The sequence below is a fragment of the Erpetoichthys calabaricus genome, chromosome 12 (assembly GCF_900747795.2).
Source record: "Erpetoichthys calabaricus chromosome 12, fErpCal1.3, whole genome shotgun sequence".
Classification (NCBI taxonomy): Eukaryota; Metazoa; Chordata; class Cladistia; order Polypteriformes; family Polypteridae; genus Erpetoichthys; species Erpetoichthys calabaricus.
In genome coordinates, this window is record NC_041405.2 from 2,915,341 (window position 1) to 2,940,924 (window position 25,584).

General features: G+C 45.6%; 1 protein-coding gene across 2 annotated transcripts; it reads left to right on the forward strand.

Annotated features, from left to right (window-relative positions):
- The first annotated feature begins 420 nt into the window (after nt 1-420).
- mvp (major vault protein) lies at nt 421-24,263 on the forward strand. Of its 2 annotated transcripts, none has more exons than XM_028814856.2 (17): nt 421-443; nt 6,836-6,989; nt 13,628-13,823; nt 14,843-14,966; nt 16,914-17,045; nt 17,127-17,221; nt 17,316-17,552; nt 18,319-18,444; nt 18,576-18,755; nt 18,966-19,204; nt 19,301-19,498; nt 19,584-19,728; nt 19,814-20,025; nt 20,434-20,550; nt 20,794-20,920; nt 23,689-23,877; nt 23,967-24,263. In XM_028814856.2, the coding sequence occupies exons 2-17, from the start codon at nt 6,868-6,870 to the stop codon at nt 24,099-24,101; spliced, it is 2,574 nt and encodes an 857-aa protein (XP_028670689.1). In that variant the 5' UTR covers nt 421-443; nt 6,836-6,867; the 3' UTR covers nt 24,102-24,263. The 2 variants fall into 2 exon arrangements, with proteins under 2 accessions (XP_028670689.1, XP_028670690.1); XM_028814857.2 differs by lacking the exon at nt 421-443 and adding an exon at nt 634-788.
- The last annotated feature ends 1,321 nt before the right edge of the window (nt 24,264-25,584 follow it).

Below are 25,584 nucleotides of genomic sequence, written 5' to 3' on the forward strand. Positions count from 1 at the left end.
GCAGCGTTGGTGCTGGAAGGTCTTGTTGCATTTACGAAGTTTGCGCTTTTTTTTTGCTATTCTTTAACGGCGTTTCTCAGGGCCAGAAAAATGAGAGATTTATAGGCAATTGTAAATAGTTCAAGTTCAAAGCGATTCATTTTTGCTGTTACAATCCTGTGTTTGTTTTACTGTTCTATGATCCCAACTTCATCATTCTTTTTTTTTTTTTCTTTTCGAACCTGACGCGGAGGTCGCTACAATACAGCCAATCAATCAATAAACTTAACGAGTACAGTGGAAGCACTGATTTATTTTGTCTATAATATCACTCCATGCAGACCAAGTGACGTCGACGAGGCCTTTAGGCCACATGACAGTAAGCCACGCCCCTATACGGAAGTGCCGAGACCGTGGTACAGATTATCCGAGCGAAGCGGAGTGGTTCCTGGTGTGAGTCCAGTGTAAGTGACGCAGAGTTTGTGGTGGTGGTCGTAATGCTCGGGTCGGGCGGCTCTCGGTTAACTTTAATGTCGGTCACTTCGGCAGCATGTTTGCGGCGCGTGCGAAGAAACGTATAGTCGGTACGACGTCTTCGACTCGTGATGAAATGTGCTGCGTTCGGTCCCTGATCGTTAAACGGGCGTAGCAGGAAAAGGGAGGGACAAGGGGAAAGGGGATAACCTATTCCAGTAAGTCTTGAGTAATCAGCGTCGAGGCCTCCATTCTCCTCGACGCCTCGCAGTTCGTGTTGACGAAGCGCCGAACAGCAGCTGAGCCAGCCGACCGGGAACTTCAGGGGAATAAAGGTGCGCGACGGAGACGGCAGGCCTAACAGGGGACTGGATGAATGTGTGAGTGGCAATCACAAGATGTGACAGTCGCCGCGGAAGAGAGTATGACGTCAATACGAAGGGTGGCGGGGCCGCTGGGTGCTTGAAGGTAGTGAGCGTACCGGTTGGAGTGAGGTGTGGGATCAAGGGGTGACAGTTTGTGGGGCGTATTAGCGTGATCAGAGCTACGGGAAAAGTTCTGGTTTCTTTGAACGAAAGTTTAAGGATATCCGGGAGCAGACAAAGCGCATTGAAGAAAAACAAAGTGTGAAGAGTATGGCATGGCACCGCAGGACCAATGTGTGACAGTATTAGTAGGATAAAGGGGTTTACACCCACAGAGAAACCTGAGGTTTGAACCCAAGTGTATAGAGCACATACAAAGCCTGTTGCCACAAAATGGGGTGTGTACAATACCATATAATTAAACTTATTTTTTATATAACACTCTCCAATGATTGCAGAGCTCTGTGAACAATTTTAAGTTAAAGTCCAAATCTGGATTATCCTAATTACTAGATACAGAAGTGGTGCAAATCTGTGTGTCAGTGTATAGGGTATGTTGTGGGCATACAAGGCTGTCTGCTGGAATTAAGGAGCGAAGGGTGTCCATGTTTGCTGGGTTAAGGGTCCTAAGAGCAATTTAAGATTTGAACCCATTTGGGGCATACACAAAGGTTGTTGGAGCAGAAAGGGGCTGTCCGGGCATGGCATGGGCATTCGGAGCTATTGGTAGGATTGAGGTGTGCCCATGTTAAATTGAAGGCAAATGACATCTGTTCCATCAGTAGCAGAAAATGTCTGGAATGAAAACTTACAGCCGCTGTAGCCCCCTTGGATCTAAGATTGTTGGAATAGAAGGTCAAAGTGTGGCAGTATATGATATGATAAAGCATACAGAGGAACGTATATAGGGGCAGTCAAAGATGGTTAGAGCAAAATTAGATTACAGCAGATAAAGTTTATTGATAGCAAGGGGAAGGTCGCAAATATGGTGTATGCATGGTATGGAGTGGCCATCTTGTAGGACTACATATTAATTTGAAGGCAAAATATGTCTATGGCATCATCAGCAGTAATTGACACTAATTAAGAAAATGGCTGGAATGAAAATCTGCAGCCTCCCAGGATCCAGGTTTATAGGATTACAAGATCAATAAAGTGGAATAAAGTTGATATTTGTAAAGAGAAACTTGATGTTTGAAGCCAATTGTATAGGGGCATACAAGGACTGTTAGAGCAAAATATGGCGTCAGTGGGTCTGTGCGTGGTATGGAATGGGCACACTGGGCTGCCTGTAGGAATGAGGATCGAGGTGTGTCTGTGTTTGTAGGGTAAAAGTGACAAGGCTTACAGAGACTCAGGAAGGTTTGAACGTATGTGTGAGTATAGGGGGCTTACAAGGGCCGCTGAAGCAAAATATGGTGTAAGTGGGTATGTGCATTATGTGGCCTGAGCTGTCTGGAGCGAGATCGGCTTGAGGGGTGTCTGTGTTAAGATGAAGGGTACAGATGTTGGTTCCATTAAGCTGCAGTAATTGAGACTAATAGAGAAAATAGCTGGAATAAAAACCTGCAGCCACTGCGGCCCACCAGGATCTAAGTTGGACACCCCAGGTCATTATGGTCATGTGTACAGAGGACAGTGAAATAATATACTGTAATAATGCTGGACAAAAGTGCATCCATGCTTGTGAGGTTACGGTGCAGGTTACGAAGTAGAACTGGGGTTCGGCAGAAAGAACACCGGGAGCTAAAACCATCCTTGCGGTGTCTTTATGTCGCGTGTACAAGTCAGGAGCTGTTATGCTTAAACTATAAAATTTGCCTGTTTAGCCTCACCTGGGGTGCCGTGTACAGTTTTTTTTTTGTTCTTTATTTCGCCTTATACAATTTCTTGTATTAGGAATTTGTTAGTTTTCGCATACCCCTTGGGGTCAGCCATTGTACAGCGCCCCTGGAGCAATTACAGGTTAAGGACCATGCTCATGGGCCCAGCAGAGTAGGATCTATTTTTGCAGTGATAGGGATTCGAACCGGCAACCTTCAGGATACCAGCGCAGATCCTTAGCCTCAGAGCTTTTGGTCTCCATATTACCAAAAAAGACAATACAGCGCTAGAGAAAGTCCAGAGAAGATCAAGCAGGCTGATAACAGGACTGAGGGGTCCGAGTGTTGAGCAGAGATTGAAGGAGTTCAACTTTTTTTTTTTTTTTAATTTAAGCAAACAGAGACTAAGAGGGGTCACGATCAAAATGTTTAAAATTATGGAAGGAATTGATATAATGGATCCCAGCTGTCACTTTTAAAACAAATTCTGCAAAAAGAATGGCTTGAAACCGCTCGGTTTGCACAAACGTTAGAAAGTCTTTCTTCACACAGACACGTGAAATAACCGAGCAGGTTGTGCAGACAGGTAGGACTCTGTGGACCAACTTGGAGAATCTCGGTGAGTGGGACCGGTGTGCATGTTGGGCTAAGTGGCCTGTTCTTGTGACAGTTGTTCTAATTTTCTTACTTCGGTGTGCTGATGAACGTGCAGCCAGGCACCGTGATTAGCGAGTAGAACCACCTGACCACGAATCGTCCGTCTTCCTTACCGGAACAATCCCAGAGTACATTACTATACTCATTTAGTGTCCTTAACTATTAAAAGAGAAAACCTAATGAAAGGGTATGCGGAGAGACCACTTGCAGTGTAAACCGACTGATCTTTATTTAACGCAAGCGTCAGAATTCATTCAGGTGGCTCCACGTTGAATTGAACGATTTGACGGTTGAGCCGGGCAGGCCATCAATGCTGGCCTTCACAACTTTCTTGAAGAGCAAACTAAATTTGCATCATGGTGGGTTGTCGGCGGTGGGGCTTTCAGGAACACTGCTTGTTTTCCACACCTTGTACAAACAGTGCTAGTGCCATTAAGATTTTTTCTTTTTATTGAGTATTGCCTCATTGTTCTTGTTGGATGGTTGCAAAACAGCCATTTATAACTTCCGGTGGCCTTTGCCCACCTTGGCTTTATGTTACCGTGTGGACTTAGCCAAATGTCACGCCGCCATACGAGTGAGTAGAGTGCGAGACGTGGCAGGTGAGGCACAGCAGAAGAGTGAAATTATGAGTGGAGAGTGTGAGTGCTGCTCTGCAGGTCATGGTGGGTGTAAACAGGAGTGTGTGCGCCGCGGGAGGGCCGATGCCGGTTTAAGGGTTACAGGAGGAATGTGGTTTGGGTGTGTGCATGTGAAGTGCGTACATACCAGGTGGTGAAAGGCTAATGGAGGACGGTAAGCCGTGAATGAGGGTGTAGAGCGGGGGTCCTGGGGGCCTCTGTGGCTGTGGGTGTTCACCAAAACCAACGTCTGTTTTGCCAACTGTCATTTGTGTTGCTGGAAACTGGAAATGTCACAAGCAGTAATGTTTGGGAATAATTTAGTGCTTTTTGATAGGGATGCACCGATACCGAAACGGGTATCTGGTATCGGCCTCGATACCACATTTTCTAAAGTACTCGTACTCGTTAAAAGTCCCCCGATACCGGGGACCGATACCACGGTCTGAGAAATGTCTATGTTTGAGTGGCGTGTAAGGGGTTAATCACTGGCGCGAGTGCCCGCCTCCGGGGAGAAGGCGAGGCGAGACATGTCAGCCGTGTGGAACTATTTCAAAGTGAATGAAGACGACAAAACAAAGGCGGACTGCAAATTGTGCTCAGCGAAATTGTCCAGAGGAGGCTCAAAAGGTAGCGCATTTAACACAAGGAATTTAATCAAGCACCTAAAATCCCAACACGACAACGAGTACAAAGAGTTTACCCACGCTTCTAAACCAACACAACCCACGCTGCAGCAAACTCTTGCAAGATGAGAGAAAATGTCCAGAGACAATCCACGTTCTGTGAAAATAACACAGGCAATTATCAAGTACATTGCATTGAGTGACCAGCCACTCTCGGAGGTAGAAAATGTGGGATTCCTGCGTCTCCTCCATGTTCTGGAGCCCAGATATGATGTCCCAAGCCACCGCTACATGACTGACACGGAGCTGCCTAAACTACACGACTCCGTGAAAAAACATATCCACAGCCTACTGCAAGCCTCCTCTGCGTTTAGTTTCACCACGGATATTTGGACAAGCAGTGTTAGCCCCGTGTCGCTAATTAGCCTAACCTCCCAGTGGATAGACGAGAGTTTCTTGTTTTTTTTGTTAAATTATATGACTAAAGCTGTTACCTGTAAATTTAAGTCATGTTTTTATTAAGTACTCGGTATCGGCGAGTACTGAAATGCAAGTACTCGTACTCGTTTTACAAAAAAGTGGTATCGGTGCATCCCTACTTTTTGAATCTATTAGTATTATTATTTGAAGATTTTCCCCCTGCCTTTGCAGTTGTTCCGCTGTCCTTTCATATTACAAGTTATTTCTTCACTGGGTACAGGTGCAGAACGCTGCGAAAAATTCTCTCTTAAAATGCAAATGTAGGTTACACTGATGACTAAATACAGGACTGCTGCACCTCAATCCAGATGTGTTAAAACGCACAAGAGAGCAAGGCAGACGCCAAGCAAGCGTAAATGGAAACCCACGATATCTGTCTGGATAAATGAGCTCCGTCGTGGGTCTGACACTGGTGGGCTTGTGTGAGCAGTCCGTGTATTCGTCCCCGTGTCTCCGCCACTCTTCATTAAGCCGGTGTGTCAGACTTGTCAACTGGGGTTGCTCTTTGCCAGACCTTGTCTGTTTAAACGACTGAGTTATCGATGTCACATTACGTGTCTGTCGGACGGTTCCACGTTGGCCGCTGTTTCTGACAGCCAATAACGAGCCACCTGACAGAGCCCGCACTGTACAAAGGGTTAACCCTTTTTGTTTTTTTTAGTACATAAAATACGTGACTTTAGAGAGAGGTCCAAAACACCCGCGTTCCTTATTCCTCTTTGCTCTTTTATTATTATTATTTTGTATTTGTTGTCATTACTTGTGTGACACTTTTATCTAAGGTGACTCACAAACCGCTTTGGCTTGAACCGAAGCCGTTGATCCTCGTAGGCCGCGGTTGTGCCAGTGCAGTGAGGACTCGGATGGTCAAGAGTGTGGTGAAAAGTGCTGCGTTTTGAGTGTCGACAAGGAATTTACTAAAACAGAATAGGGGGAAAAAAGTTTTATAGATATTTGTAAAATATTACCTTCACTTGCTGTTTCTTTTACGTACATCAACAAACATCCCAAAGTGTTCAGGTGGGATGAAACCCCAGTTAGGAACACAAGAGGCAGTTGGAAACTGTGTGTGCAGCCATGTAAGCAATTTTAACCAAAATAAAATCCAAAGAGATGTGGTGCCTCGTGAGCAATAATTGTCCTCCAAAAAACCTGCAGCCCCTGAGGTCCCCAGGCCCGACTACCCCCTAGTTTACAGTAGAGTCTTAGAGGTGGACATTTGTGCCATGTGGGAGGCAAATGTAGATTGTAGTTGAGAGTGATTTGGGTGTGGAAGCTCTCAGGGGTACAACAAGGGGATGTGCAGGACTGAATCAAAGTATTGTGAGTTTTACCGGGTGGTATATGGATATAGACTTTAAGGGGTACAAGTGCTGGGTGTGCACAGAATGTTTCTGAGTGAAGGGCATCCAGTATCTCATCATATTGAACAGAAAGCCGCAGCGTCACACAAATGCCTAGAAACCAAAACAAGACAAACTACTCTTATAATTGCTGCTCCACACCCAGAGCAAGCTGTTGGCCAGAATTCTTTGTTTGAGTATCACACGTGGTGCTTACAGCAGAGCGATGAAACATAATCCAGGAGAGACAATAATAGCACAGCATAATGCAGTCCTGTCCGGCTAGCATCTGCTGAAGAAGAGGTGGGCTGAGTCCACTGCAGAGCTGCCTCTTGATCTTAGCAGTGTGAGAGACTTCTAGCAGCCCCATGGCCAGTGAAAAGGGGTGTGGGGAGCCCCTAAAATTAGTGTGCCCCTTAGGGTCCCACTGTCTCTCACCCTCTTTTTTTTCTTTTGTCTTCTTTGCAGCTAAGACTTCCTTTTTCAGCTTCCGCGTCAACATGGCCGAGGAGTGCATCATCCGAATCCCACCCCATCACTACATCCATGTCCTCGACCAGAACACCAACATTGCTCGGGTCGAGACGGGCCCTAAGACCTACATCCGCCAGGACAATGAGAGGTACGTGTGCGTTCTTTACTCGCCGTCTAGGGATTCTTCTGCTCTCTTCTCCTGTTCATGTGACCTTCCTGGATACGTACTCCCCAAGTGTGGGCAGTGTGCCATTCAGCCACCACCTGTTTGTGTTGGCGTTTACCTTTAAACAAAACCGGAGGAACAGTCTCACTTCTCATCCCCGACTCGTCACACTGAAATCCGTGATGGCCTCGTTCTCCAAATGATTGCTTTGAGATGGCGTATCACAGAAGGAAACCGAAATTCAGGCCTTGCATGTCTGCTACACCGATGCCGTTGTGGCCACTTTTCCACACAATATTTTTGAATTACAGCTGGTATTTCATCATGTACAAGTGTCCACGGACACATTTACACTATAACCCCCAAACTCATCCTGTAACTCTGCAACTTTAAAGATTATTTTTGATTGGTGGACAAGTTAATCTGGGAAATGCCTAAATTATTAGCCTTGTTTTATGTATTCATCCTGCAACACTTGCCTCCAGAGACCATACACTTCATTAAAACTAACAATTGCAAACCACTACAATACCTTAGCAAAGGTCAGGGGCTGATCAAGCGCTGCACTCCTCCCAGGATTCACAGATATCCTGGATCGCTACCCCTATAATGGGCTCTACTTCATAATTTGTTAACGGAGTCGAGAAGCCGCTCACGAGCCGCACTCCTCCTGGGGTTCTCCGATATGTCAGTCCATTCCTGGATTGCTAGCCCTGACAGAAATCATAAAACGAGCTCAGCTGAGCAGAGCGTACCTCAAACATGAATATTTATAATCCCAACAAAGTCCAGAAGAGGCAGCCTCCTGCCAGGGGGTAGCTACTTCTTTAGATTTCCAGGAACAAATAAATATTAAAAATTAATTCCTTTGTGGGGAGAAAAAGAAAAAACAAGATGGATGCCCACAGATCGAAAAAATTCCCAGAAATAATTAAAATAAATATCAAATCATAACAGGTGACACCATTACGTCGTCATTTAGAAATGTGATTGGACTGCAAGGTTGTCGGTTCTTGTGAGATTTCGCAATCATTGCGCGTAACTTCATCACATCTTTATACATGACCTATTTAAGATGGCGGCTCACTACACACAGTACTGTAACTTTTGGATTTTAACCAAAAAAAATAACATTTTCATTTGTTAGAATTTTAAAATACTTTCGGAAATCTTGTTCTTTTTTTGACAATGCCTTGACATTGTCTTTCATTTCCACAAAATATTTGTGAGTTATAACTCATTTTTATAATGTTTGTTTTTATTGTTGTGACAATGACATCCTCCCGCCGCCATTAATTTGGGGTTTACATGAGATTTTCAGTTCTCGCAAAATTTTGCAGTTGCGGCACGTGACGTCACGACATCATCACGTATGAGCTTGTGAAATTTCACAATCGTGGTGCGTGGCATCGTGACATCTTTACACGGGAGCTCTTTAAGATGGCGTCACAGTATGCAGGGTCTCCTACCTTTTGGATTTCAAGAAAAAAAAAATGGAGGTGTGCCCATATTTGATTTTGTTTTTGACCTCAACTCTGACTGCTGTTTTTTGAATTAGTCTTATTTTTTTTTTCTTGTTTTGTTTGCAATTCAGTTAGACGGACCGTTACGGACCTCCTTGCTTTAATTTTGACATTGAATCAGCTGTGTCTTGTAGGGAGCGTCTCTCAACCCCAAACACCAGCAAAGGCATCCAGAAGTGACAGAAAAGCAAAAAAGGCTTTAACGGCAAAATCTAATTAAGTAGTATGGGGGAACAGCAAAGTTGAACAAAAAGACAGAAGACAATAAACACCTTGGCCCCCTGAGGCCTAACTAAACGACAGTAAACCCTGGTTACTCTGGCACATTTTTCACCTGCTCAATTACCACCACTTTGGCTCTCCTTCTTGCTTCTGACTATGATCAAAGGAAGCCCAGGCCCTTATATGTCGTGGCCCAAGCCCCTTCCAGGTACCGTGCCGTAAGCACTTCCGGGGTCCCGGCTGCCGTCATCCATCTCTGGTGTCCCCCTAGCAGCATCACAGATTCTTGCACATTAGCCTCACTGCAGAGGTGGACTGATCGGGGCCAGGTTGGTTATCCTTCCCCGTTACCCTTGTGAGGGTACAACACACTGCCCCTAGTGGACTGCAGAACCTTAAAACCCCCATAATATGGTCTTGGATGGCCTTCTGATGTGATTGTAGCACCCTCTGATGGTCATTAAGGGTACCGCTTCCCAGATTACCTTCCCAATGCTTTCTCCCTTCGATAAGATAAGTAGTTTCTTTTCTGATCCAAAAATATTGTTCGAGAATTTTTCCCGATCACTGTGTCTATCAGTCTCTCCATTGCAAACACAGTTTTTGAGTCTACATTAACAGGAAACATGACAGGTCTTTGGCTTTGGAAAATGTGCTTCAGGCAGAACCATACAAGATGCCCTTTTCTGTTTATTTAATAAAAAAAAAATGAATCTACAAAAGACTGGAAGATTTGTATCATGTATATGGTAAATGAATCGGCCTGCAATGGCTGACAAATTGAAGGCTGCTTACAGTTGGTGCCTCCTGAAGTTTGAGTGAGAAGTTGGAGAAATGAGTGCTAATGCAGAAAATCCACAGAGGTGGAGCACGGGGGTCTCAAGTGAACGTCAAGTTAAAGGGAATTGATCATAGAATAATTTCACTTCTGTTTTTCTGATATCTCCAGGACTTTCCAAATATCACATGTAGTTTAATGTGACTGAAGTCCCTGCTGTTGCATACGCAGAAGTAAATGGCGGCGTTAGTGAAGTCATGAATGAGCTGAACTGAAAGGAGATGAAGGCCTCCAAATGAGACCTACAAGTACCCAAAGTGTGTGCAGGACATGGCCAGAGACGTCCAGTCCCAGTAGTTGTGGAGGACTTACAAATGGCAGAAGACCATTCTGGTCATCGAGGTCATTTGGACAGCTAATTCCTAATGCTCTGACAGGCCAGGGCTTAAAGAATCTTTTTAGAACCCCGGGATCCCTTAAAGGACCTAAAATGACAAAGATTTGGGCCCAAGAAGCACCCCATATTGAGACTGACCCCAGAATGTGACCAGGGACCCCTGTGCTAGACACTTGTGTGGCTGAAATCACTTTTGCCTTTTAACAAAGATGGCTTCCTGGCAGGTTTGTCCCAGTGTTGATAATATCACTGAAGAAACTCTGCTCACCTCATCTGAAAGCCATTCTCCCTCTCTTGGATGGTCATATGGTCTTCTCATACCATCCACCCAAATTTTATTCCAGAGCTTCTGATACAGTAGGCTTCAATTGGGGCAATGCTGAACAACCAGGTGATATCAAAACATTCATTCCTTCATTCTCCACCACTTATCCAAGACCCAGTCATGGGGGCAACAGTCTTAGCACTGAGGTCCACATGTCCCTCTCCCCAGCCACACTTGCCAACACTTACTGTGGGACCCCAAGGCTTTCCCAAGCCATCTGGAAGAGTCTTCCCCATGGTCTCCTTTTAACTGCTCATGTTCACAAATCTCCACAGGGAAGTGTACAGGGGGCATCGGTATCAGATCCTGGAGCAACCTCAGTTCTCTCCTCTCGATGCAGAGGTTCAGCGGCTCTATGCCAAGCCTCTCGCAGATGTCTGCTCTTCTTGCCTCATCTCTAAGGGGGTGCCCAGCCGTCCTGCTGAGAAAGCTCATTTTGGCCTCTTGTACCCAAAGCTCACTCCCATAAGTGAGGGTAGGGACGTAAGTTGACTGATAAATTGGAGAGCTTCACCTTCTGGCTCAACTCCTTCTTCAACGCTACAGATCAGTATAGTGACCGCATAACTGCACTCACCACCCTATCTGTCAATCTCACCTTCCCTTTTCCCCTCACTCATGAAGAAGACCCCGAGGTACTTAAACTCCTTCACCTGAGGCAGTAACTCACCTCCCACTCGGAGAGGACAGTCCACCTTTTTCCTATTGAAGATCATGGCCTCAGATTTGGAGGCACTCACTGATCCTCATCCCTGCCGCTTCACATTTGGACGCAAACCATCCCAGTGCATGCTGGAGTTCACAGCCCAAAGAAGACAACAGGACCACATCAGATATCGAAATATCCATGAAAAAAATCAAAAATTGCTTGTGTCGTATAGTCCTCATGTTGGTTATCCAGTTGTAGACTCGTATAGTCCAAAATGTGTGTATTTTTTGCTAAAACAAGGAAACATTTGGACCTCCCGTCCTTGAAGAAAGATGGTGGGTTCATGCACTTCTTTTTCCTTCTTGCTATCATGGAGTTAGCAGACCTCCGTCTGTTCAGGCAGCTCTCTGTGTTTGTCATTCCTGCAGTGTGTATCCCATAGGTGACATGCGTCTGATTGGCCTGTATGATACGTTTAACTCTTAGCTGATGTCACCACTGTTCTTTTTCTGTCAGTCATGTCACCTGTCCGCACCTCCATTTGCTGTGGGAAGAACCCAAAGCCCAATTGTGTGGCTGAGTTAGTGCAGACATCTAATTTTTGCTGCAGGAGCACGTATCACATCATATTAAGATCAAGGTCCAGGGGTTCACAAGGTTTTGTGTGGCAGACAGACAACCCATAACATTTTACAGAGATAAATACATGCAGAAAATTGGAACAGTGCATGAAAGTGAAGTGCCTTCACGTGAATTTGAAGTTTTGAATACAAGATGGGGCTCTTGACAATTGAGTTTTGGGTTTGGTGTCCCACCTATCAATATTTGGTAGGGCCGCCGCTTGTTTTTCAGAGTACGTCTGACTCAGCATGGACTTGCTGCTCAGCTCATTCTTCCTGTCAGGTTTTCTGCAGATCATTCAGGTTGGTTTCCACAGATTCTCGTTGGGTTTGAGTTCAGGAGTTTGAGCCACCCCAGCATTGTCTTGGTCTTTTGCTTGTGATTATTGTCTTACTGGAAGGTGAACCTTCTCAAGGCCTTGTGCTTGTGATTGTTCGCTTCCAGTTATTTCACTGTATTTAGTCCCGTCCATTCTTCCATCAGTCTTAACCAGATTCCCACCTCGTCCCTTATCGGAATGGTCTACTCTTGCACCCTAAGGGTAACACAGAGACAGACAGACAGACAGACACACACACACACACACACACACACAGACCATATCCATATAAGCATTGATTGTGAGTGATTTATGCACAGCTTATGACTCAGTACTCCACATAGGGACTCACTAGCTTCGATGTAACCAACACAGGTATAACCTCGACCTTCAGCTACCTTGGTCTGTGAGAAAAGCCTAGAAACATGGAGGCTAACATACCTTGGCTTAAACCACTCACCAACCAATGATAATTTACTCTCATCGTGATTTCCACCCTTTTGAGGCGTCTTTTTAAGTCCACTAACCCTGTAGGAAAAGAAAGAGGCAACCTCCCTACTCGAGGTGCCATGTGTTTCCTTTACTACTTTAGTCATTCCAAGTGTAGTGTAAAGAAGTATAAAAAATATAAAAAACAGTTTTCATTAAAGTAGAAATGAAAATATAATAGAAAATATAAAAAGATAGCAAAGGTATATGGATACATCTACAGTGTAGTCTTACAGAGCTCACTGAAAAATAACAGCAGTGTCAAAATCCCCACGGCATTTTGCTGCCACCACCATACTTCACTGTAGGGTTGGTGTGTTTTTGAGGCCTGAGCAGTTTTGGGTGTGTGCAAGAGCGGTGTTTTGGGATGGCAAGTGGGGAAACTACTCCAGGCCCAAAAGCCAAAGGGGGCCCTGCTTTTGAGGTCTGTGTGTCCCATTCAAGCAGATTTGTCAAGTTATATTCTCCTGTTATATTTTGATAAAGTCCATGTGTTGTCTTGCTCTAATGAGAAAATCCAGCGTGTGTTAGCAGTATTTTTATTAAATTTGTGCACAAGTTTATACAGTCCACACATACCAGTAACAGCGTTTGACGTAACCTGCCCCACGTGGGGTTGGTAAGCCCTCAAAGGAAAACCCCTAAGGGCGCCTCTGGGTGTGCTCCATACTTAACTCTTTGAATTTTGACCAAAAGGGCTCTGCCTTGTTTTCATTTGACCACACAACCTTTTCTCACATCCATGCTTTGTCCCTTTCTTGAACTGTGGTGAACTCCAGATGTAAATTTTTATGGATTTTGTTGCCGTCCTCCCAAACAGGCCACTGTTACGGAGAGCTCTTGATATCGCTGATTTCTTCGCATGCACCGTAGTTTCAGTGGCTGACTTCTGTAGCTCCTTCAAAGTGATGGCTGGCTTTTGCTTTGCTTCTCTTACCAGTCTGCACTATGCTTGGGCACTAAGTTTTGGCGGACCATGACTGGATGGTGTGGTGCAACTTCCCCTTCTTGACGAACTTCTCAATAACGCTCACTGGGACATTCCTGCACTTTGATATTTTTTGTAGTCCCTTTTGTATCACTTTGTCTCCTTCTTCTGTGGTCTGCTCTTTAGTCTTCATTTTTGCAGGGTCTCACAGCCTGGCTAATGACCCCTACACAGTGATGTTTCTATCAGTGCATGTAGCTTTTGAAATCCAGAGACTAGTGAGAACTTTAAAGGGGACTGCATACTTTGCAAAGCACTGTGTTCTTACTAGCTTCAAGGTTGGTTTCTTCCACCATTTTCTCCAATTAGGGTTCTGTTCCATCCCATGAAGATGACAATGGTGCCTCCTCGTCATTACTGTGTGATCCTTAACCCGGTACTGCGAGATGATGAGGGACGTGTCCAGTTTGATGCCCAAGGCCAAGTAAAACTGCGTTATGCTGACCAGGAGATTCGGCTTGCTCAAGACCCCTTCCCTCTGTATCCTGGGGAAGAGCTGAAGCAGGTAAGACACAGTGGACATGGTCAATTTGGGTGGTGGATTGTAGTGGAGAAGGTGAGGGCCTGACATGGAGAGAGAGCTCAGCTGACGTCACCAGGCAGTTCACCACTCACAGTGTTCATAGACGGACTCTGCACGGCTGACAGATGGAGCTCTCCTTTTAGCTCACCTCTAGGCTGGAGTTTGTGGGATAGCGACTAGCCACAGATACTTCACCACGGTGCACTGTGGACGGGTGGAGTGTAGTGGAGTGTCTGCGTAGAGATGGGGACTGACAGAGAGAGAGATCAGCTGACATCACCTGGAGGCGCACTGCTTGTACCGTTCATAGATGGGTTCTGCGCATCTGACAGGTGGAGCTCTCTATTTACCTCATGCTGCAGTGTGCTTGCCTGTGAGTTGGAGTTTGTGGGATAGCAACTAGACACCAACACTTCACCATAATGTAAATCTTAAAACCGAGACAATTGGAGACAAGGTTGGGATTTGCACTGTGGATGGGTGGAGTGTAGTGGAGATGCAGCACAGTGATGGGGGCTGAGAGAGAGATCAGCTGACATCGCCTGGAGGCATACCACTCACAGTGTTCATAGACAGACTCTGCACGGCTGACAGATGGAGCTCTCCGTTTAGCTCGCCTCTAGGCTGGAGTTTGTGGGATAGCGACTAGCAACCGATACTTCACCACAGTGCACTGTGGACGGGTGGAGTGTAGTGGAGAGTCTGCGCAGAGATGGGGACTGACAGAGGGAGAGATCAGCTGACATCACCTGGAAGCGCACTGCTTGCAGTGTTCAGAGATGGGCTCTGTGCATCTGACAGATGAAGTTTCAGGCTGCAAGATGCTCGCCTCTCAACCTGAGATCATGGGTTCGCGACTACACCACAACCTTTCACCACAGAGCAAATCTCCAAATGGGACACTGATCTGTTGGGACTCCCCCAATAAGGGGTTTGCTTTGACCTTTCTCTTGTTTAGTGTTGTTTTATCAGGTACTATCGCTGCTTTTTTCCCCCCACAGGACATCCTCACCCTGGAGATTGTGTTCCCCAACATGGCATTGCATCTGCAGGCTCTCCTTGACTTTGAAGATAACGATGGTGTCAAGCGGGTGGCTGGTGACGAGTGGCTGTTTGAGGGACCAGGTTTCTGATTCACATTTTATTTCATTATAAGTATCCGCTGACAGGATATTGTAGAGGTTATATTTACAGTATATTTTTATTGACCTAGGATTTGCCCCTGCAGTGCAGAGACTGGTGTAAATTGGTTCACAGAATAGGTGGTCTGAAAATGTGGATTTGCCTTAATTATTTCCTTCTTCTATGCCATGTTTATCTTACCCACCTTTTCATACTGATTGGTGATTTGGTTACATTCAGTTGTGGCACGGTTAAAGTGTGGTCTTGAGTGAAAATGCAAAACACTTGGAGCAGCTGCTAAATGCTCTTAGTTGTGACACACAACCTATACCCTAGTGTTGGATCAATACTAAAACTTTGAATTCGGTATCAATACCAGCTTTCAGACTTCAATACTGGTACCACAACGGTTCCAAAGCCAATAACGGATAACTCCAAAACTCCCCGATCTTACTCCAGCATTTCTGATGTGTCGTACAATTTCTGACCTTCCTAGTGTACGCCCACACCATCTCACCTCACCGTAAAGTCCTGATTGCATCAGAGCAATAAAGGTTGGCAGTGGGGTCGCCGTAAAGTCCAGACCGCGTCAAAGCAGTATTTCCCGTGTCAAGTACCAATCACATTGTAACAATATTTCCCTCATGTTGAAGAGATCCCCCAGGAAGTCCCAGTCATGTCGATGCGTGTAGTTTTGTTTCATGATGTCTGTGAAATGAATATTTTGCCACAGCTACAATAGCAAGTGTTGAGGGAAGGTGTGGGGATTGAAAGGAATGTAGACGTTAACTTCCAGTGATGAAAATTCCGAAATGCTGGTGCCATACCGTTTTAAACTTTGGGTTTTTTGGTATTTTCCCAGGACAAGTATCCGATTTTTGTATTTCATTTTAAACTGATATGGAAATTGCGTGCCACAGTGAAAAGCAATCGATCGTTAGGTTGATACGTTTTTAGTTAAGACCTGATAAAACCGTGCCAACATGAATTGCACCACATAGATATGCATTGTACTGTAATGTGGTTAACACGTAGGTTTGGCACAAATAATCTTCCATATTCAGCAGATGGTACTTTAGAGTTGTGCAATCTTCTCAGAGACACACCTAGGAGCACTGCTCAAGAGTTCAGCATTTATCAGAGTCGAGGTAGGTGACGGTTACTGACCTGCTCCTTTGAAGAACTCTAGAGCCATCTGTTAAATGGAAGACTCATCCAATTCACTGGACTAGGCTCAAAAATAGAGCTGAGTGTGACAAGGTGACCATGATGAGACATGGTGGGATCAGGAATATCCTGACCCAGAGCTAATGCTACCCTAACCTCCTTTGTGTTGTGTCTCACCCCAGAACACAAGAAAAATAATTAACAGAAACAGGTAAACACTAAAGCATTGACATAAATACAATAGGATAGGATGCAGGTTTGGTACATGTTCCTACGTGTGACGTGTTTTGAAACGGTCACCAACGCACAGCCTGGCACTGCCATCAGGACAGTAGAAGTGTGTTACTTTGCACACTATTCTTTGATTTTTTCCATTCCTTACACATGACAAGGCACAATGTCAGGGATCTGTCATCTTTCCTAATCATATTTGGATCTGCAGTGCCCCAGATAAGGCAAGGAAACGACTGAAAAACCCACGTGGCAAACTGAGTGAGCTCATAGCATGTGAGTAGGACTGAGAATGGAATTGCGTGCCACCAACATCAAGCCCTTCCCCAGATATTCAGTCCTGTCCCCCAGACATTAACAAATTCGCAAAGATGAGATAAAAGAGCACAGCTAGACGCTAATGCCACAGCATACTGTCAAGGACTTCAGGTGCCTCCCATGGGGCTCTTCATGTAATAGGGGACTCTAAGGAAAGGTTCCAGAGAAAAAGCCTATGGGAGCAGGGTGACACTTGTAAGAAAATGTGACCTTCTTCTCTCTGTTTGTCATCAGGTACCTACATCCCACGCAAAGAGGTGCAGGTGCTGGAGAAGATCCATGCCACAGTTATCCAGCACAACCAGGCCATTCGCCTGCGAGCCAGAAAGGAAGGACATGACCGTGGAGGAGTGGAAAGGGTGACTGGTGAGGAAGAGTTTAGCACCCTTGGCTGAATTTAAAGTGAAGAGGTGGCTGCCGCTTAAACTGGTGTTTCTGTTTCCACAGGGGAAGAATGGCTGGTCAGAAAGGTGGGTGCCTACCTCCCCGGTGTCTATGAAGAGGTGGTGGACATCGTGGAAGCGTACATCCTGACAGACAAGGTGAGGGTGTGAGCGGCTCAATGCCTGGTCTGGCCACTGATGTTATCTAAGGGATCTGGAGAAGTGGAAACTAACTCCCTTTACCGTTTTCTAGAAAGCTCTTCATGTCCGTGCCTTGAAGCCTTTCCGCGACTTCCGTGGAAATAACCGACGGACAGGAGAAGAGTGGCTCATCACCAACGCAGAGGCTGAAGCGTACATCCCGGAGGTGTCTGAGGAGGTGGTGGGTGTTGTGGAAGTCACGACTTTGGACCCCTGGCATTACTGTGTCATCCTGGATCCTGTGGGACGTGACGGCAAACCACAGCTGGGCCAAAGGAGAGTGGTGAAGGTGAGGAGAGGTCATCTGCACCTGCTTAATCCAATTAAGGATTATCGTCGACATCTATCTATCTATCTATCTATCTCTCTATCTCTCTATCTCTCTATCTCTCTCTCTCTCTCTCTCTCTCTCTCTCTATCTATCTATCTATCTATCTATCTGTGCCCTTCACATCTATCTACCTATCTATCTATCTATCTGTGCCCTTCACATCTATCTATCTATCTATCTGTGCCCTTCACATCTATCTATCTATCTATCTATCTGTGCCCTTCACATCTATCTATCTATCTATCTATCTATCTATCTATCTATCTATCTATCTATCTATCTATCTATCTATCTATCTATCTATCTATCTATCTATCTATCTATCTATCAGTGCCCTTCACATCTATCTACCTATCTATCTATCTATCTATCAGTGCCCTTCACATCTATCTACCTATCTGTTACTTTTCACATCTGCCCACTTGTCATTCTAGCATATAGTGCCTTTTCCCGTCTATTTACCTGTCTATCTTATAATTATATAGTCCCCTTACTATCTTACTATATGGCAGAACCTCTATTTATTAGTTTATCATATAGTGCCTTCCTGTCAATTGTATGTAAAAATTCTTTATTTTATTGTTTCTTTCAATGTCTACCTATCTGTCTTTGTTTTATATAGTGCCTTTCACATCTATCTGTATCCTGCAGTACCTTTCACTATTTATCTCTATCTCCCCATCACTTTATTTCTTTTTTATTTATTTATTTCTTTTCCATACAGGGTGAGAAGTCCTTCTTCCTACAGCCAGGTGAAAGGCTGGAAGATGGGATTCAGGATGTCTACATCTTGTCTGAGGAGGAGGGCCTGGTGCTGAAGGCTATCAAAGGTTTTACTGATACACAACTGGTATGAAGGTTTGTGTTTTTTGGGGGTGTGTGTGATTGATGTTCCAGGAAATGGGGGAGTACACTGTTGGTAGAGTTTGGTTGAGTGAATTGGAGGTGATTTGCCTTATCTTAGTGTTTTCCATGCACCAGGTGGACAAAGATGGAGACGAGGAGATGGAGGAGGTGATCCGACGCCCTGGAGACTGCTGGATGCTACGTGGACCCCTGGAATATGTGCCTCCGGTAGAAGTGGAGGTGGTGACAAGGCGAAAAGCCATCCCGTTGGATGAAAATGAGGGCATCTACGTGCGTGACATGAAGAGTGGCAAGGTGAGAGACTATAGCGGGGCAGCAACTGAGTGCCTTCCTCCACAAGCTACAATAATCCAGCTTTCCTGTTTTTTAGATGTCTCATTATGAAAAAAGCAGGATTGACCAGCTTCTTGTGTTGAATTGTTCACATGTTCTTGTGTTGCCCTGTGAATTTTCCATCCTTTTGCTAGCAGTAAGCAAAGACCCTCCTCTCTCTTCCCCCTCCAGGTGCGTGCCGTCATTGGGGAGACCTACATGCTCACCCACGATGAGGAGTTGTGGGAAAAGGTGCTGCCCAACAACGTGGAGAAACTTCTGGCTGAAGCCAAGGACCCCTTAGCCGACCGTTCAGAGAGACCAAGTACCTCCTCGACTTTGCCCATCAGAGACCGGACCAAAGTGGTGACTTACCGGGTGCCTCACAACGCTGCCGTCCAGGTTTATGATTACAGGGACAAGAAAGCTAGGTAAGCAGGGTGGGGTCAGAAGGTGGTGGACACCACCAGGGATGTCTTTTTAAATTATTGGGATTGTAATAATGGGGATGTCTCTCTGTGGCACAGGGTGGTCTTTGGACCAGAAATGGTTATGCTGGGTCCTGATGAGCAGTTCACAGTCCTCAGCCTGTCTGGAGACCGGCCTAAGAGATCCAACGTGATCAAAACTATCTGCCTGCTGCTGGGCCCCGACTTCTGCACCGATATCATCAACATTGAGACCGCCGACCACGCCAGGCTGCAATTACAGCTTTCCTACAACTGGTAACATCTGCCTGCTCACATGTGTGTTCGCCTCTTCAACCCTCAAATATTTTTCAAACTCTTACCAACTTCTTCTGTGTCTTAGGCACTTTTCTATTAAGGAAAAGTCTGAACCTGTGGAGGCATCATGCATCTTTGGCGTCCCAGATTTTGTGGGCGATGCATGCAAAGCCATTGCCTCTCGCATACGTGGAGCCGTGGCCTCCGTCCAGTTTGATGACTTCCACAAGGTAAGGTGACACAGTGTTTAGCCGTGGCTGGCATCCCATCAGACTTATGGCCCCGGTCAACTCAACCCTCCTGCCTCTCCCTCAGAATTCCAATCGGATCATCTGCTCGGCTGTGTTTGGCTTCGACGACGCCATGAAGGTGCGCACCAATTTCAGATTCCCCCAGAATAACCTGGTGATCACCAGCGTGGACATCCAGTCGGTGGAGCCCGTCGACCAGCGCACCCGAGATGCCCTGCAGAAGAGCGTGCAGCTGGCCATTGAGATCACTACCAACTCCCAGGAGGCAACAGCCAGGTCTGTGCCTTGTTGAGGTGGGGTTTGGGTTCAGGTGTATATTGGCATCCAGCAGGGCATACTTAAACCTTTGAGGTGGCAGTCCTTGGTGTCTTATTTGTGATGCCTTATTCAGCATTTCATCTGCTCAGTTTGCTTTTCCCAGCTGAGTGTTTGCTTTGTGAGAGCAGGTGGGACACATTTGGAGAAGTGAGCCTGAAATTGAGGAAGCAGAGGAGAGCAGGTTCTCCCACATCCTTGTATTATTGTTTTGACAGCCCTGTGAATGAATCGTAATAGGGGGCGGGGCATGTAGACAGGCACAATGGCTCTCACCGATATCGCCTCCTGCTAGCTGGCATCTGTCAGCCTCACACTGAAGGCCCCAACTGATGTTTTACTCAATGGTGCTTCATTCACCTTCAACAGGCATGAGGCTGAACGCCTGGAGCAGGAGGCACGTGGCAGGCTGGAAAGACAAAAGATCACAGATCAGGCCGAAGCCGAGAAGGCAAGGAAGGAGCTGCTGGAGCTGGAGGCACTGAGGTGAGGGGAGACGGGTAGCATGAAGTGACATTTGGGAAGCTATATGGGTGGGAGAGACTGAAACAGCAGTGCATGCATGATATGTTGTTGAACCTCTAGGAGTTTCAGGCATCAAGGGTGGACGGTCAGAAGGACAGACACTTGTGCTGCAGACTGAACAGAGAACACTAGTCTTTGCCATCTGCAGGATCTTTGTCTGAGCTGGTTAAACATTCCAATCTCTTTGCTACTTGATTTCCACAGTGCTGCAGTGGAGAGCACTGGTGCGGCAAAGGCCGAGGCTCAGTCCAAGATGGAGGCAGCAAAGATTGAGGGTGACTGTGCAGTGATGCAAGCCAATCTGAAGTCACAAGCCCTAAAGATCGAATCGGTGAGTACTGACAGCCTCTGGCCACTTGGGCAAACTGGAGTACTTACCTGTGTGTGTGTGTGTGTGTGTGTGTGTCCATTATAATGTCTGTCTGTCTGTCTGTTAGATAGATAGATAGATAATCATATGGTGCCTTTTACTTTATCTATTTATCTAATCTTGCCAACTATGCTAAAATATCTATCCAACTTTACTAAAATCTATCAATTATATAGTACCTTTCATATCTATCTATCTATCTATCTATCTATCTATCTATCTATCTATTATATAGTGCCTTTCATATCTATCTATCTATCTATCTATCTATCTATCTATCTATCTATCTATCTATCTATCTATCTATCTATCTATCTATCTATCTATCTATCTATCTATCTATCTATCCATCCTGCCCTTTACATTATCTATTCATTCATTATATAGTACCTTTCAGATTTAAATTCACTTCCAACAAGAACAAGGGAGTTAAGGGTAAATTTCACACAAATGGTAAATTCTTCTTCACGTGAAGAACCACAGGCACATGGAATGAATGCCCAAGTAGTGTGGTGGAGAGTAGGATTTTAGGGACCTTCACATCTCAACTTGATGCTATTTTGGGGAGTCTCAGTTGGATCAATAGATTTGGCGAGTTAGGGCCCGTTTATATTTCACACACAGAAAGCGTACGCGCCCGCATCATGGCCGCCACGCGTTCTGAGCATTCATTTGATGTGTCCTCTGAGCAGGTCTTCAGAAATTAACACGACGCGTGCATGAGTTACAGTACCAGCAAAAAGTCGGGGGGCGCAGTGTGCTAAAAGTTGGAATGTGACGTCAGAGTCTCTGTTTACTATCTACATGTGACAGAAAGCCACTTTGCGGATCCAATGGGATCGGTGTGTGCGCTTCGATATTTGATAAATGGTTCAATATGGTGAAGCAAAATGCTGACATATAGATTTATTGGTGGTGCTTTTATTTTCAAGCGTTGCATATTCCCGATCATAATGGCACAATATGTTTTAAAATTCTCACATACCATCTTCTGTGCCGTCTTTTTTTCTAGGGCTTCCTCTGCTCCTGACAGCAGCGAATCGCCAGCAATAGATCGCCACACTGAGCACATTAAATTTCTGATATTCCAACTCTCTGCACATTTAGAATCCTTAAATATATACTTGATATCACTTTCATGATGAAAAGCATTAAAGTATGTATATTCCATTTTACTGATAAATCGGTAATTTTGTTTAAATACTGAATACTGTTAATAATTACACACATGGGGTGACACGGTGGCGGAGCGTTAGCGCTGCTGTCTCGCAGGGAGTCACGTCGCTGATATTCCCTGCCTGGAGTTTCCGTGTTTTCCTGCTGGGTTTCCTCAGTGTGCTCCAGTTTCCTTCCAAAGATATGCAGATTAGGGGATTTGGTGCTGCTAAAATGACGCTAGTGTATGTGTGTGCTTGTATTGACCTTGCGATGAGCCGAGGCCTCGTCCAGGGATTGTTTCTCACTCATGCCCAATGCTTGCTGGAATGGACACATCCCTGGATTTAATCAATAAACATCCTTTTCAGAGATATTGCAGGAAGGGGTCATCGGAATTTAATGGGTGTTCTAGGCAATTCACAACACAGAGAAGCCAAACATGTTCTCACCGTGATAATATCTCGCACTGCCACCTGGCGGATTCCTCCAGATTTACATAAAGTATGCGCGCAAGTATAAACACTTCAACGCGTGCGTAGCAGGAGGTGCAGCATGCGTCGCGTCGCGTGAAGTATAAACCCGGCCTTAGCGAGGCTGATTGGCCTGCTCTCGTCACAGTTGCTGTCACGATCTAATAACACTCACAAGTTTTCCTCCGCCATTGACATACAGTCATCCCTCACCTATCGCGGGGGCTACGTTCCAGAGCCCCCTGCAATGGATGAAAATCCGTGAAGTAGCGACCTTATATTTATTTTATTATTTATATATATTTTAAGGGTTTATAAACCCTTCCCACACTCTTATAAACCTTACTGCCTTATTACGTCCACTTACAACTCGTTTTGCGCCCTGGTTAAAGGACACTGCGGCCGTAGATCTTATATTCTTTTCCTCCTTTTTAAATAAAACATATCCAAACCTTTTACCTTTTTGGCAATTGTTAGCATCTTCAATTGGCACTTGGGCACGGCCCCTGAAGCAGTAGCAGGAGCAGATCGTTTTGGAGCCATAACGAAGGGCTTGACTGCGCACAAAGATAAACACAAAAGAGCACAAAAGGTAACTCTTTACACAGCGAAACACGTGGATGCTGAATGAGCGAGATGAGACTTCCTGGTTAACGCAGTGGAATCAAATTCGGTGCACCGTTGCTGAGCCAATCAGCACACAGGAACTTAACTGCATGCTCTGATTGGGTAGCTTCTCAGCCATCCGCCAATAGCGTCCCTTGTATGAAATCAACTGGGCAGACCAACTGAGGAAGCATATACCAGAAGTAAAAAGACCCATTGTCAGCAGAAACCCGAGTTATATATTTAGATATGTTTACATATAAAATCCGCGAGAGTGAAGGCGTGAAAGTCGAAGCGTGATATAGCGAGGGATTCCTGTATATATGTGCGGCTTCTTGACTCCCTCTTTCCTGAACTGAAGATTCTTCAGCAGCTGTTCGTTTGCTCCCAAGTGCCTTCACTCTGTGCATCTTTCTCATCGTGGCACACTGTCGATCTTTTTGTGCTTCCAGTGCCCTAATTCCTTACCCCACCCCACCCTTTTTCTTGTTTCAGGAGGCAGAGCTGGCCCGGCTGGTGAAGGCTCGCGAGCAGGAGCTGGAGTACGTCCGTGAGCAGGACAAACTGGAGGTGGACAAGGCAGCCAAGTTGGCCGAGCTGGAGATCAAGAAATTCCAGGAGATGGTGAAGAGCATCGGGGCAGACACCATCAAGGACATTGCCACGGCTGGCCCAGAGCTGCAGGTGCGTCTCTTGGCTGTCGGTGCCTTTGTCTGTCTGTGTACCCCTGGCACAAACTTAAACTTCTTTGTTTTTTTTTGTCGCCTCTTCAGGTGAAGATGCTTCAAGGCCTTGGCCTACAGTCGACACTCATCACCGACGGCTCATCTCCCATCAACCTCTTCACCACTGCGCATGGCCTGCTTGGCTCCCTTAAGCCCATCGAGGGAAAAAGTAGCAGTGAGTGAGACAGAGAGAGACGTGGTGGGGATCACCGGAGAACCGAGTCATGCCAAAGAGGAAGAAGACGCCCTGACTGTGTGCTGCTTTTCCCGCTTCAGGCCGAAGCTGCCTTTCTGAACCTTTCCACTTTGTATTCTGCTCTGCTGCAATAAAGATAACCTTCTGTATGGAGTGAGAAGCTTTCTTAATCTCTAAATGGCCAGCTGGCCCCATTCCCAGATCTGGGTGAGTAGCATGAGGCGCCATTAGTGATTCATCACAGAGATATTTCAGGAAGTTGAGTTCACGCTATGGACGGTGCCAGTGCTCAGGTTGGGGAATTAACACAAGTGCATCTCAGTGAGGGACACATCTGGGAGGACATCCATCTTCTTCAGGTCAGTTTCTCATCAAGGCAAACCTACAGTGGGGATAATAAATATTGAATGCGTCAACATTTTCTTTCAATAAATATATTTCCAATATGGCTATTCACATGAAATTCTCGCCAGATATTGGTATTACTTCAAGAAATCCACAAATTTAAAGAATTCACAACAATAAAGGCCATAAATAAAGATACGTGTAATAAAGTGGGATGACCAGAGAAAAAGTATTGGAACACACTAAGAAAAAGCAGTACGCCAAAGCAAGGAGGCGGCTGAGATCTGTAAATAATTAGAAAGTAATTCCACCTCCTATCTGTGCAAATTTATTATCAGCGGGGTTAGAAAAGATTGATGGGCTATAAAAAGGTGTTTTGCTTCCAAGGTGTCACACAAGAAACATGTCATGATGGGTGAAAAGTAAAGAGCCTCGCCCAAGACCTTCACAACCTGATGTTGCAAACTATGGAACCAATGAAACTGGTGACAGATGTATTTCAGAACTTCTGCATCTTCAAGTAAGTACCATTGGGGCCATTATCTGCAAGTGGAAGGAACATCAGTCCACCATTAACCAGCCATGCAAGATTTCCGACTAGGGGGGTCAGAAGAGTAGCCCAAGAGCCAAGGACCCCTCGGAAAGCGCTCCAGAAAGACGTTGAGGCAGCAGGTACAAATGTTAAGAGAGAAAACAATAGGCAGTGCACTCGGCTGGCATGGCCTCTATATGCGCTCACCACGCATGAGTCCATCACTGAAGAAAAGGGATGTCGAAGCTTGTTTAATGTTTCCTCCACAACATTTGGACAAGCCAGTGTGAGATACGGGGAGAATGTTGTCTGCTTAGACAAGACCAAAGTTTCTGTCCTACTACACACCATGTTTGGAGGAGAAATGGCACTGCACAATACCAACAGTGAGGTTTGGAGGTAGAAGCATCATGGCGTGGGGTTATTGCTCTTCTCATGGTACTGGCAGACTTCACGTAGTTGAAGGAACGATGAATGGGGCCATGGAACAAGAGGTTCTTGAAATGAATCTGCTGCCATCCACCAGAATGATGAAGATGACACGTGGTTGGACAACGATTCAAAACATATAGTAAAGGAAACTGTCAATTGGT